The following is a 13,294-nucleotide window of genomic DNA, read 5'->3' as shown; positions in this document are numbered from 1 at the left end:
TATATTCTAATTTCCATCTCTACTCTCTTGAGCTCTCATTATCTCTCATTATCAGCAACGACCCCTAGCTGCTCTCTGGGCTAATCAGTCACTATCTTCCTTCAGGTGTGCCCCCCCACCCCATCTACACTACCACACTTCCTCCCTTTAGTCTTCCTAGGGAAGACTTGTACTCAGGAAGTAGATAGATAAACAAGAATGTTGACCTTTCATGCTTCTCTCCATCTTGCTAAACCAAAGTAAAGCTCAGATGTTCTGATCCATGTAGAGGACATACCAACAGGGAGAGTTTGAACTGTGACTTCATGATGCCTCTCCTTTCTATCCTGGCCATCTCCTATGCATGGCAGGAATCCCACAGAAACCCATAATCACTGGTTATAAGTCATCGTTGCGGGAAAAGGAGACAGCCACTCTAAATTGTCAGTCTTCTGGGAGCAAACCTGCAGCCCAGCTCACCTGGAGGAAAGGTGACCAAGAACTCCACGGTGAGTAGTTCCTGCTCTGGAGTTACAGGGATGAGGTGGTTCCGAGAGAGGGTGGCTGAGATATGACGTGTGTGTGTGTGTGTGTGTGTGTGTGTGTGTGTGTGTGTGTGTGTGTGTGTGTGTGTGAGAGAGAGAGAGAGAGAGAGAGAGAGAGAGAGAGAGAGAAAGAGAGAGAGACATATAAGAAATAGGGGAAGTGAAGAAAATGAATGACAGACACACTATGGGCATGTGTTTATTAGGCTCTATCTTCTCTTTATACATTCTTACCCATTTCAAAGATTTTCTAAGTATGTCCTGGAAAAACCATCAGAATCTGAAGGGTCCAGACAGTATCTCTATGTGAAGATATAGTCTGTCTGTGTATACGTCCAGTATGTATATATAATATAATATAATATATACATACATATATATATTGTACATGTTTCTATTTATCTGTTTCTGCATTCCAGGGGACCAGACGCGAATCCAGGAAGATCCCAATGGGAAAACCTTCACTGTGAGCAGCTCAGTGTCGTTCCAGGTTACCCGGGAGGATGATGGAGCAAACATCGTGTGCTCTGTGAACCATGAATCTCTGAAGGGAGCTGACAGATCCACCTCTCAGCGCATTGAAGTGTTATGTATGTCATGGGCTTTGGGCTGAGGAGGACCAGGTGTGAGGTAGACAGTGAGGAAAAGCAAAGCTCTGCTGGCTGCACATGAAGCCACGCACACAGACGAGGCAGCAAGCGAGGCTTCAGAAGAGAGGCCCTTTAGTAAACAGCGCCGGCTTGGAGAGCTAAGGTCTTTGTCTCCATGTCTGCTTGCGCTTCGGGAGAGGAGCCCCAGACAAAGGGTAAACGAATGTGTTGGGCTACATTCCAATGCTACTTTCTTCACAAAAGCTTGCAGCTGGTAAGATTTGGCTCGCGGGCAGAGTTTACCAGTCCTTAGGCTGAACCGGTGAGTGCGGCACTCGATTGTAAACTACCGTGGCAAATGTGACAAACCCAGAGTCCTGGGATGTAGTTACAGAGTCGGGATATAGTGACCAGCTTGCAGCCCACCAACTGCTGTTTGCGTGGTGTGAGGACTGATCTTGGTTGTTTGTTTGTTACATGAGAGAGGTGGACAGGGCTGTCACTATGGCCTCTTCACACTCTTACAGTCCGTGATGTCAGGAGGGTGAGCGTGGAGGAGAAGCCTAGTCCTCTCTGGTGCCGAAACATTCTGAGGACTTTTACCTCCCAGTCTCTTCTCTATGTGCCCTGGTTCTGAGCTTCCGCTTGGGATTCTGACTGAACATTGCATCCTCTCTCCACACGTCTTAGTCCTACTCGTGGACACTGCTTTTGAGATACCTGAGATAGTAGGGGATACCTGAAGAAGAAGGCAGAATATTCGAGAGTTTCTCACCTGAGGAAATCTGAAGACTTTTTCAAAGGAACTGTTATGTATGAAAAGGCAAGGGTGTAATTGAAGTATGGACGTTGAGCATGGAGGCATAGACAATAATGCTTTTCTTTTCCTAATTTACCAAAAGGTTGGGGGATTAAAAAAAATAGCTAGAGCTTTTAATCTCCTTATGGAAGACACAAGCTGATTAATTTCCTAACTTCAGTGCCTATTTAATCAGTAGTTAGACCATTTATTCAAACTTTAATACGAGTCAATTTTGAATGGCACCATGGTCCATTTGAATGACACTCAATTGGCAGCTGAGGATGAGCGTTTTAGCCAGGACAGACACATATTAGCTGTATGTCCTTGACCAAAGCCTTTGATCTCTCTATGAATCTGGCTTACCACTCTGAGACTAAATAATATGAAAGAAACCTACAGACTTTTGAGGTCTAAGTTATCGTAAAGTGTTTCTGTATTTATTAGTTCCAAGCGTGAGGCACTGGACCTTGGGCAGTTCTCTTGAGTCCTGGTTCCCTGGCCATAACTGGGGACTACTTTATGATATTGGAGTGCCAAGAGTCCCCTCTTAGATACCAGGCCACCTGGCTGATACTCTCTAGGGTCCCCTTTGATCAGCAGTCAGTCAACAAATGCTACATTCCAGGTCCTATGCTAGAGGTCTCTTTAGCTTCGAAGTCCTGGAAAACCCATTCTCTCACCTGGCCTGGCACTCTTTGTCCTGTATGATTTAACTGAAGCATGTTCATTAACTGCTTGTTAAGGTTGGCTCTGTCCTTAGGGAAAGCACAGCCTCTTTATCCGTGGTTACAAACCAGCATCTGGTCACATTGTTCTAAGTCACCATCTGGACCCAGTCTCCAAAGCAGCCTTTTGGCATCAATGACAGATGTCATTATTCCCACACAAACCCATCTATATTGTCTCAGGCTTTTTTCCCCCTCTGCCAAAATATGACCCCCCACTCCTCACTGTTTCTGTGCTGCCGTTCCATGTTTGGACTGACCGTTCAAAGGGATGTTTTGTGTTCAAGCATTGATTTCACTCCAAAGCTCCCTCACAGAGTAGATGGAATAGAGAGGTTGTGAACTCAGTCAGTGTCAAGTTCACTTTCTTTGTTCATTTAAAAATACATATTAGGTCCTGTCTATGTGCCAGGCAGTTTTGCTAGGCATGAATAAACCATGGATTCTCCTCAGCTCTGCGAAGATGTCCTATATGTCCCACCAAGGGCAGCCTTGTTGGAATGCCAGCGTTCAGAGGCTGAGTTACAGCAGGTTGCTCTCAGTCAATGGCAGTCACAATCTGTTGTCTCAAGATCCAGGAAGAAGGAGGTCTTGTTCATAGCCTTTCGGGCTTCTGAGACTTTGGGGGCAGGAGATAGAATCTATAGCATGTAACCAGGCGAGTTGAAGGTTTTAAGGGTCTCCTGTGCAGAGTGGGGAGTTTTGTGCTGACATCATGTACTTTTCCACAGACACACCAACAGCCATGATTAGGCCAGAACCTGCTCATCCTCGTGAAGGCCAGAAGCTGTTGTTACATTGTGAGGGGCGTGGCAATCCAGTGTAAGAAGAGCAGTCTTCGGTCTCCGATACCCCTCCACCTTTTCAAATAACCGTTCTCACCACACATCTTCCCTCCGTGGACCCCAATACCCGCCGAGGCATACCTCCTACTCCCCTAACTGTTCAGCCACACTTCTCCTTTATTTCCGTTGCAAAGCAGCAGACGTGAGGTTGGAACACCCCCAAGTTCAGTTCCTTTGGTTCCCCTAAGGAAGAACGGTACAGTCAGATAGGGGTCAAAGCATCTCTACCTCCTCCAAACTGCACCCAAGACTGATACCCCACACCATCACCCATGCCCACTCTCTGGCCCATATAGCATCTTTAATGAAGTTTAGCATCATTGTGCAGCTTCTGATTTCCCTGATACTAGTTCATTTTTAATTCCTCTAGCCCTCTGGTCAAGGCTATGCAAACTGTATCTCACTTTCCTATCTCCACAGCCCTCAGCAGTACGTGTGGGTAAAGGAAGGCAGCGAGCCACCCCTCAAGATGACCCAAGAGAGTGCACTCATCTTCCCATTTTTGAACAAAAGCGACAGTGGCACCTATGGCTGTACAGCCACGAGCAACATGGGCAGCTATACAGCCTACTTCACTCTCAATGTCAACGGTGAGTATTCTCGACTTCTCTACCCCACATCTTCTTTCTCTGGTCATCTCTTGTTCTCCTGATGGTAAACCTAGACTCTGTATGGTAGTTAGGTAGATGGAAAATACCCACTATTGGAAAGCATGGTACTTAGGCTTGAGGAGTGTGTAGCAATGCCTAATCAATAGAAAGACGAGCTCCCACTGTCTCTCTCTATTTAGGCAGTAGCTTATCAGCTCCTCCTCCCAGGACTAGATATGGTGTGAAAGCTGCCTCCAGTCTCTTTCCTCGAGACCCCGTGTTTGGCCAAGAAAAAAAAAAAGAAGCATCAAGCATGTACTTATGCTGAGGGGTGGTCAGAATCGCTTCTCTAATGCTACCCCTCCCAAAGGGACAGGGAATTGCCTTTTACTGAAATGCCTCGAAAAAATTGGAGCCACCAGACACATAGAAAGTAAGGTTAGCCAGTTGCAGTAAAACAAAACTAGGTGCAGTAACTCACATTTGCCATCTCAATGTTAGGGAGGCAGAGGCAACCTAGCCTACTTGGTGATCTCTCAGCTAATGAGAGATTATCCTGTTCAATAAATTAGGTAGATGGCCTTCCTGTGACCTGTACAGTAAGGGCACAGACACGCACAGACAATAGCACACACACACACGTTCATACACATGTGCATACCATACAAACACAAAAGAGACATTCAAACCTGAACATCGTCAGACCCTGAGGAAAACTCAGGGACTCGCCTCATTTGAAATGCCCAGTAAGGCAGGGAATGGGGTACCTAAGACCCAGAATCTCAGGGATGAGAAAGAAGCCAAAAGCCTGAGGGCTTGGGACCAGAATATGTGCATTGATGATTAGGACTCTAAAGACAACCTCTCCGCTCATGGAAATTCCTCAATCCAACAGCAGGACTAGTGCAAGATTTCGATTGCTATGACAAGGCACTGAGATCTAGGCTCAGCCCCTCGGATATCTCCTGATTATTTCTGATGGCAAATGGCAGTGAATGAAAGTTAATGTCGTGCCCTGTAATTGGTATCTTATTATATTTATTTAATTAATTAATTCACTTTACATCCCAATATCAGCCCTTTGCTTTCTTCTCAGTACTCCCCTTCATGCCTGTCCTATGGACAGGCGTGTCCAGCCTCAATTGGCATCTTCTTGATCCTGCCCTGGACTAAAAAGCTACAGGAGAATAGGTTGATGGTTTGCTGCTAGTGCTGACGCCTGGTGGTGGAAGGAGTTACTGCAGCCTCTTCAGGAATCTCCTGTGTGCAAGGGGCTGGTTATCGACAATCCCAGAGGTCATTTTGACAGTGGAAGACTGTGTTTCTCCAAGAAAGGTTTACTTCTATAGCTTCCCGAGTAAATGTCCAGGATTGATTTTCACAGTGGACCAGGTCTAGTGTTTCTTCACTAATCTTCCCCTAAATCATGTCCTTCCCCTAAATCTGCCTGGCCGTGGAACACCTGGGCCACGTGCCACCACCCTCCCAAGCAGAACATAAAACAACCAAAGCACAAATGTTTTCCTTTCAAATCAGGAATAGAAAGGCAGGGACCTAAAAAGCTGGCCCAGTCAAGCCTGAGGAAACATAAGGTAGGGAAGAAAAAAGTATAGGAGTCAATGAGGCGGAAAGAACCAAGCTGGGTCCATGAAAGACAGCAGTTTTCCCTTGGGTGTGTGACGTATAGCTGTAGCTATATAAATATAGACACGTCACAACTGTTCTGGGTTTGTTCACTTGTCCTCAGATATTTGGGTCCCCAACAAAGGTTGGGGCTTTCTTTTTTTGACATCTTCGGTTTGCATTGTCCTATGAGATCAGTTCACATTATTATAGATGGTGACTTTTGTATATCTAATGAAAGGAACATCAGTAATCATGGGAGAAATCCAATCATGCCTTCTGCACAAACCTTTAGATGATGTCAAAGTGGAGAGGAAACCCTAAGGTCACCTTCCTTGGAAGGGTCAGAAGACAGGATTTTATTAGATCACTACTCTTCCTTGCCAAGAAGAAATTACTGAAAAATAAACCAAGATATGTTCAAGAGAGTAGAGGCTGGGAAGCTAAAGGCATCAGGATTGAAACGCCTGAAAGGAGAGATGTCAAATGCTGCATGGTAAGGCAGCTGTATAGGTCACAGCCCAGGCTGGGAAAAAGATGCTGGTGTGGAGATTGCAGTCCTGAGTTCATCCTAGGAAAGGAGATGCTTTCCTAATCCACATCAGACTGTAGCATTGCTCTCTAGGAAAACTTACAAGTCTTATACAGGGTGAGACAGTAGAATTTTCTCTGCAAGGTGCTGTCCATTTGCTTAATCCTTGGAGCCATCAACTTTCACTCTTTCTTCCCCAAATCCCTTAAAGGGACTAGTGCACAATACCAAGACAGGATGTAGGAAGACATGGGGATAATCATGGAACAGGAAAACACAGGTGTGTGTGTGTGTGTGTGTGTGTGTGTGTGTGTGTGTGTGTGTGTGTGTGTGTGTGTGTGGAAAAGAGGCAGGAAGAAAAGAATTTTGATATTGGTCATAGGCATTAAAGCAATGATCTCTGATTAAGGTCAAACTTTGGTGCCAAGAAAGCAACTTGGATGGTCCAGCGAGAACTGGTTTTTTTATTGCCCAGTGAATACACTAATTTTCTTTAACAATTACTATGCTACCAGCATGGTGATGCCCACTTGGACACTAACTTGGGCATGTCCATTGTGCTTGTGCACAGCTCCTGGTTCCTCCTCATGTTGGTGTCTTTTTCCTTCTGTAAGAATATCCCAGGCCAAATTGCATTTGAAGTAAACATCCTCCCCAGTGCTAACTGTATGCCTGTCCTCCCTGCAGACCCTAGTCCAGTGCCCTCATCCTCCAGTACTTACCACGCCATCATTGGAGGGATCGTGGCTTTCATCGTCTTCCTGCTGCTCATTCTACTCATTTTCCTTGGACACTATTTGATCCGGCACAAAGGTCAGAGGTGTCAGAAGGACTTGAGTGGGTGGGGAGATCAGATAGGGAAGGACAGACAGTTAAGAGGGATTCAGAAATGGCCCTGTAAACTCATTCAGCCCCTTGGGGGTGTCTGAGGGGAAAAATACAGCCAACCCCTGCAATGCCAATGCTGTGATCATTGCGTGACAGCAACCCCACAGTCAAGCCTGATCACTTGGTAGTCATCCAAGTACAATCAGACCTACCCACTCAACCAGCTGCTCCTTGCTACTCTGCCTTCAGGTCCCTGCTAATCAGTCTCTAGCCCCTTTCTTCTTGTCCTGTCTTCTTTTCCCTCTGTTTAGCTTCTTTACCCTTCTTCCGTCTCTTTACTCTTCATCCTTTCTGCCATATATTTCCCTTTCTCTTTCTTTTACTTTTCCTCTTATTCTGTCATTACTTGCAGCCTATCTGTGTCATGCCTAAGTCATATCTTCTGTACACGCACGCATGCATGCATGCACGCACGCACGCACACACGCTCGCATTTCTTTTATCCCTTGCCTACATTATAAATGAGATTTTAGTTAAGAGTAGGATTCATTATTCATGGAGGGGGGGTGGGTCAGGTGAGGGATGTTGGCAACAAAATGCAAATTAGAGAAGGTGGGGTGGAAGAAAGCTCCAGGCAAGAGAAAGATGAGATGAGCAATGTATGAGTGGGTGGATAGGAAAGTGGGCAGGGTGGACTTCAGAGGCTGAGAGGCTTCTGAAAAGAGAAGCTTCTGTCTCCACACAGGAACGTACCTGACACACGAAGCGAAGGGCTCCGACGACGCCCCAGATGCAGATACGGCCATCATCAACGCAGAAGGCGGGCAGTCAGGCGGGGATGACAAGAAGGAATATTTCATCTAGGGGCACCCACACACCTCCTGCGCCCCCCAGGAGCCCCATGGGGACTGCTGGGCTGTCACCAACCTGGACTTGTACAGAGCGACCCCAGGGCCGCCCCTCCCGCTTGCTCCCCAGTCCACCCAGCCCCCTGTACAGAATGTCTGCTTTGGGTGCGGTTTTGTACTCGGTTTGGAATGGGGGGAGGAGGGCGGGGGGGAGGGGTGGGTCGCCCTCAGCCCCTTTTGTGGCTTCTCTGCGTTTGGGTTATTATTATTTTTGTAACAATCCCAAATCAAATCTGTCTCCAAGGCTGGAGAGGCAGGGGCCATGGGGGTAAGGTGAGCAATGAACCCGCAATGTTCAGAGGAGGAAGTTGGAGGGATTAGAAACGAATGAGGAGCAGGGCTGGTTTGCTGGTGGGGGCTTAACACAGCCCTCCTTCCATTTTTACAGCAGATGTGTCGCCAAGGAACCTGGGAATGGAAGCAGGGGCTAGTAGTGTCTCATCTTCTACCAGCCCTGCACTACAGACAGGGAGACAGGTGTCACACTGACACCTCTCTTCCACTACATGAGAAAGAAACAAGAAAGAGAGTGTTCGAGATATGATCTGGAGATAGCATGCAGCCACACAGGGATCCAGGGCTTCAACATGTTCTTCCCAGAGAGAGTAGATATCCGGAGAGGGTGGCGAAAACAGCCCTGATCACCCATTGCCCCCCACATGAATGAAGCTAGGCTCCTTTAAGAGAATCTGCCCTTGGGGGACAATAGAGTTCAGCTTTCTCTCCCAGCTCCAGCAGCTGTGGAGAAGGGAGCTGTGGACCTGTACAACGTCTGCTGCCCCCACCTCAGAGGGGCCCCTCACTCTTACCCAAGCCCCTGGACTGTTGCACGGCAACCGATCCTCTTATGGCATTGCTCAGCAACTACTCCTCCACCCTGTGTCACCCCGTGCCCTCTCCTGTTCCCTGTGCCAGCCCTCGGTCCCTCCTCCCTCAGCAGCCAGGCAGACATGACAACAAAATTACTAAAAGGAGCTTCACTGCAGTGAGCTGTTTCCTGCCCAAACCGAGGGAATAATGTGAACTCTGTACACGTGTGTGTGTGTGTATGTGTATGTGTATGTGTTTGTGTGTGTACGTGTGCGTAAGTATGCATGGATGTGTGTACATGTGTGTTGGTGTGAACAAGAAGAAAAGGGATTGAGAAGAAGGACCAGAGGTCTTGGGTGGGTGGACAGGGCATGGGACATGAGAGGCAGATTTTGGGAGTGGATGGCTTCTAGTCAGGGTTTGTGACTCGTCTAGGGATCTGCTCCATCCAAGTCATTTCCAGACCACTCTCAATGCCTGTCTGAGAGAGAGGAGTCCCAGGATGTGGTTTACCGGGCTGTGCATTTTGTCCCTCTCTGAAATACCATGCATCCGCCACACTTCCCTGGACCTCCCATCTCTGAGCCATGGGGCCAGGGCCACAGCCTCTGCTATGCACCCTTCTCCCTGGCACTGACCCTGGGTCTCCATCTTCAGTACCCAGTGACTAGAGGACTGGGTACCCACATCGGCTTTTGGTTTACCGTCTTCCTTCTTATGGCCAAGCTGGTTACTGTGGAGAGGAGTTTGCTCACCCTCTCCATCCTGGATGGCCTGTCCCTTAGACCCAGGATGCTCTTGGCATCATGCTGCCCCTCCTCCGGCATGTCCTCCCTGCTCTGACAACAGGTGTGCAAAATGGGGCAGCTGCGATCCAGCAGGCCTGCCCACTCCTTCAGTTCAGGTAATACCTTCGTGAATCTTCCAGCCCCTGGTTAGGAACCTGGGCACCCCCAGGTAGCCCCTCGCTTAAGCCAGGGCTTCTCCTCTTATAGCAGCAAGGGAGCCCTGGGTCCCAGGGCTGGGCTCCTATCTGGGCTCCTTGTCTCCCAGCACCCGCTTTTTGGGAAAACGACTTTTCCTCTTCGAGCTGAACCACTCTGTCCATATTACACAGAAGCCATATTTGTACCAGGCGGGCGGGCGGGGGGAGAGGGGCTGTCGTGCTGTGTGTGTCTGTCTGGGGGTGGGGGTGGGGGTGGGAGAAGGGAGCAGGGAGGGGATCGTGTATCTTTATAATCTTTCTAACTCTCCTGTGCTAATCTCAGAGGGACCACCCTCAATATATCTGGATTATCCCATGTGGTCAGGCTGCCTCCTTTTTGCTATTCTCACTGCTGGCTGGGCTGCATGTAAATAAGGGCTGACCTCATGTCCCCGGCACCTGGTACTCAAAGGGTCCTCGCCATGCCACTCTGTGGGGCATCTGTATATGGAATCAAGGGACAGAGTATCTGAGAATATTTACATTTAAAGCATGTCATCTGACTGCTACCCTGTTCCCCTCTGTCCAGCCATGCTGGCCACCACCGTGATGGAGGTGAAGACCTGAGCAAAGCCCTCCAGGAAGGAGAGCATCACCAGTTTTTGCCAAACTCTCTTTTTAGCTCCCTCCCGATGCACCTGAAATTAGACCTGGGTACTGATCCTTCTACACGTCAATCTGAGAGGGTTAATGGGAATCCACCTGCCGAACATGTATCCTGCATTTCTCCTGGCCAGAGAAATACCATTTCTACCTCCCTCCAGAAACTTTACCTATTGCCAAGTCGATGAAGCATTCTCACAGTCTGTATGTCTCACAACAGAATATGAATAGAGATTACCCAGTGGGCTAGAGTCTCACATTAAAGTATGCTGTCCCATGGTCCCACAGAGCCTATTTTGATGTGTCAGACCATGTGTTCTGCTTGGTGTGAGAGATATACATTCATTGAGTCCATAGGTGGTAAGGCAAATGCCCAATTGCTCCCTAAAGAAGAGTCTTTACAGAGTCTAGACAGGCCTCCAGTCTTCTGTTCCTTACACTGAAGCGCCCATACCTCTAAGATAGCAATGCACACACCCAGGCACCACCCAGCATCGAACATTCAGATGGGACCACACTGATACCCAACACAGACACACAGATAAATATGTACATTCCTCCACGCATGCTGCCACACCTCCAAGTAAATGCCTACTCTCCGTCTGGACAGAGCCAACACCAAATACCATTACCACACCTTCCCCCAAACAGGGGAACATTTGAACTCTTTCCTTGGATCCCATTCAAAGGAACAGAGAACAGAGAGAGTCATCAGCTGCCTGGTTACTCCAACTTCCCAGCACCTCTCTTATCTCTGCTTCACAAGTCACCCCTGGCCCCTTATCCTTCCGTTGCTGGAAAGATTCTTGGTTTCTTCTTTGCCACCTTTGAGAAAATTCCCCTCTTTGTGGACCTCACCATGTTCTTTTCCTGAGGTCCTTCTGACCAACCAAATCCAACTTCAAAACAGGAAGCTCCAGGACAGTGCCCTATGCTAGCCCAAGGTTTAAGAAGGCAGTGGGTGTGAGCTTGAACTTCCTGAGTGTGACCCTGAACACACACACACACACCCTGGCTCTGCCTAGAACCTGAGAGAATTCATTAGCCCTGGGCACTTATCTTGGAGCCACAGCTGCTGACAGAGTCCAGACCCTGTACTCTGCTGCTCTGCTGCCCTGAGCCTGCAGTGCCATGGGGAACTGTCTGCACCCGGTGAGTGTGGGGAGTGTGGTTCGCTACCCTTGCCCCTGTCCTGTTGCTCCTTCTACTTCCTTCTCGGGATTTTAGACCTCTCTTTTCTCATAATCCCTCATGTTTCTTTGTTCTCAGTCTCAAAAATCTCTTCCCTTCCTTTCCTGTTTCTCATTCCCACCCTATTTCTTCTCTCTCCGTCTTTCAGGCAGTCCCAGCAGGTTTGTCCCCACCTTCCCTCCATCCACCTGCTCTTTTAAATCTCTACACAACGGTGACTGGGTTTCTCTGTGGCTCTGACCATTCAGGCTCCCCCTCAGCTTTCCTGTTCACCATGCTCACTGCATCCATGTCCCGCAGGCAGATCCCCTGTTCTCCAAACCCAAGTGCCCCTTCTGCTCCTACCCCAGCCTCTTGACTGAGGTGCTAGATGCCCTGACTGTCCCTTCTGGGTGTGCCTTGTAGGTGGAACGCTTTTCAGTAGACAACAGCAGAACTCAGTTTACGTTCGAAAACTGGAATTATTCGTATGAAGATAACGCCTCCTATGAACTCACAGATGACTACAACCTGACACCAGCTGCTCCCTGCTACTCCTGTAACCTGCTTGACAGTTCTTCCCTGCCCTTCTTCATTCTCACCAGTGTCCTGGGCCTGCTGGCAAGTGGCGGCATCCTCTTCACAATTCTCCGACCTTTCTTCCACTGGCAGATTTGCCCCAGCTGGCCCATTCTGGCACAGTTAGCAGTGGGCAGTGCCCTGTTTAGCATTTCGGTGCCCATCCTGGCACCAGGCTTGTACAGTGCCCATAGTACAGCCCTGTGCAACCTGGGCTACTGGGCCTGGTATACTGCTGCTTTTGCTCAGGCTCTGTTCATAGGATGCTATGTCTTCCTCAACCCCAGCCTGAATATTGTTCAAATCCCTGGCCTCACCTTGGGACTCACTGTAGGACTTTGGGGAGCAGCTGCTCTCTTAGGGCTGCCAGTCGCCCTGGCCAGTGATGCTTACGATGGCCTCTGCACCCTTCCATCCTATAGGAATCTGGAAACTTTGAAGCACATACATTCTGCCATCTGTTTTACCATCTTCACGGGATTGCCACTGACTCTTTTGGCAGTCAGGGGGCTGAAGATGGCATTGGGCAAGGGGCCAGGCCCCTGGGTTAGTGTCCTGTGGCTCTGGTTCATTTTCTGGTGGCCTCATGGGATGGTTCTCATGTTTGATGCCTTGGTGAGGTCCAAAGCCGTGCTTTTGCAAACATGTCAATCCCAGAAGATGCTTGACATGATGCTGGACGTGGCGGAAGCCCTGGCTACGCTGCACTGTGTGGCTACACCACTGCTCCTGGCCTTGTTCTGCCACCAGACCACCCGCAGATCCTTGGCCTCTCTGTCCCTCCCTGCAAGATAGGCTTCTCAAATGGATACCCTTGCAGGCAACTCGTAGTTTGTTCGTTTTTTTTTCCCCCCACATGTCAACTTAAATTAAAGTCTATACTGCTTTTGTGAAGCGGGTGCTTTCTTGTTTTGTCTGGAGTTAAGAGAAGGAGAAAGACCACTGAGGGATAGGAGGGCAATGCCTGCCTTGCTTTCCTGTCCCTAGAGCTGTCCCGGAGGAAGAAAGAGAATGGTGGATTAGCATCCTCAGGAATACAGATGTTCTCTGGAGGTGAGTGATTATTGTCTTCTTACGGAACTAGAGAAGAAAAACAATAGGAAGAGAGGAGAAGATGAGCTCTCTCAACTAGATGGCAAGGCTCGACAAGCACACAACAGGGAACCCATTACAGAAAACA

The 13,294-nt window shown here is 48.6% G+C and overlaps 2 protein-coding genes across 3 annotated transcripts in view; both read left to right on the top strand.

Moving 5' to 3' along the window:
* Window positions 1-8,973, top strand: part of Cadm3 (cell adhesion molecule 3) — a 30,735-nt gene extending 21,762 nt beyond the window's left edge. For both annotated transcript variants that reach the window (XM_032914627.1, XM_032914628.1), the window contains 6 exons: window positions 351-488; window positions 944-1,114; window positions 3,373-3,463; window positions 3,907-4,076; window positions 6,919-7,044; window positions 7,805-8,973. In XM_032914627.1, coding sequence (XP_032770518.1) covers window positions 351-488; window positions 944-1,114; window positions 3,373-3,463; window positions 3,907-4,076; window positions 6,919-7,044; window positions 7,805-7,923 — 815 coding nt within the window. In that variant the 3' untranslated portion in view covers window positions 7,924-8,973. The remainder of the gene's footprint in view (window positions 1-350; window positions 489-943; window positions 1,115-3,372; window positions 3,464-3,906; window positions 4,077-6,918; window positions 7,045-7,804) is intronic.
* A 2,392-nt stretch (window positions 8,974-11,365) lies between these two features.
* Window positions 11,366-13,008, top strand: Ackr1 (atypical chemokine receptor 1 (Duffy blood group)). Its single transcript, XM_032914626.1, has 2 exons — window positions 11,366-11,517; window positions 11,962-13,008. Exons 1-2 carry the CDS (start codon window positions 11,497-11,499, stop codon window positions 12,907-12,909), a joined length of 969 nt encoding a protein of 322 aa, XP_032770517.1. The 5' UTR covers window positions 11,366-11,496; the 3' UTR covers window positions 12,910-13,008.
* Window positions 13,009-13,294: the final 286 nt, after the last annotated feature.

The sequence above is a fragment of the Rattus rattus genome, chromosome 10 (genome assembly GCF_011064425.1).
Source record: "Rattus rattus isolate New Zealand chromosome 10, Rrattus_CSIRO_v1, whole genome shotgun sequence".
Taxonomy (NCBI): domain Eukaryota; kingdom Metazoa; phylum Chordata; class Mammalia; order Rodentia; family Muridae; genus Rattus; species Rattus rattus.
The sequence above is the reverse complement of the archived record's forward strand: the minus strand, read 5'-3'. Positions and strand labels throughout refer to the sequence as shown.

What these genes read in the sequence shown, in the direction of transcription:
- Ackr1 (XM_032914626.1), top strand. Translation starts at nt 11,497, where the DNA reads ATGGGGAACTGTCTGCACCCG. An exon ending in TGGGGAACTGTCTGCACCCG is followed by an intron (nt 11,518 to 11,961) that starts GTGAGTGTGGGG and finishes TGTGCCTTGTAG; the next exon opens with GTGGAACGCTTTTCAGTAGA.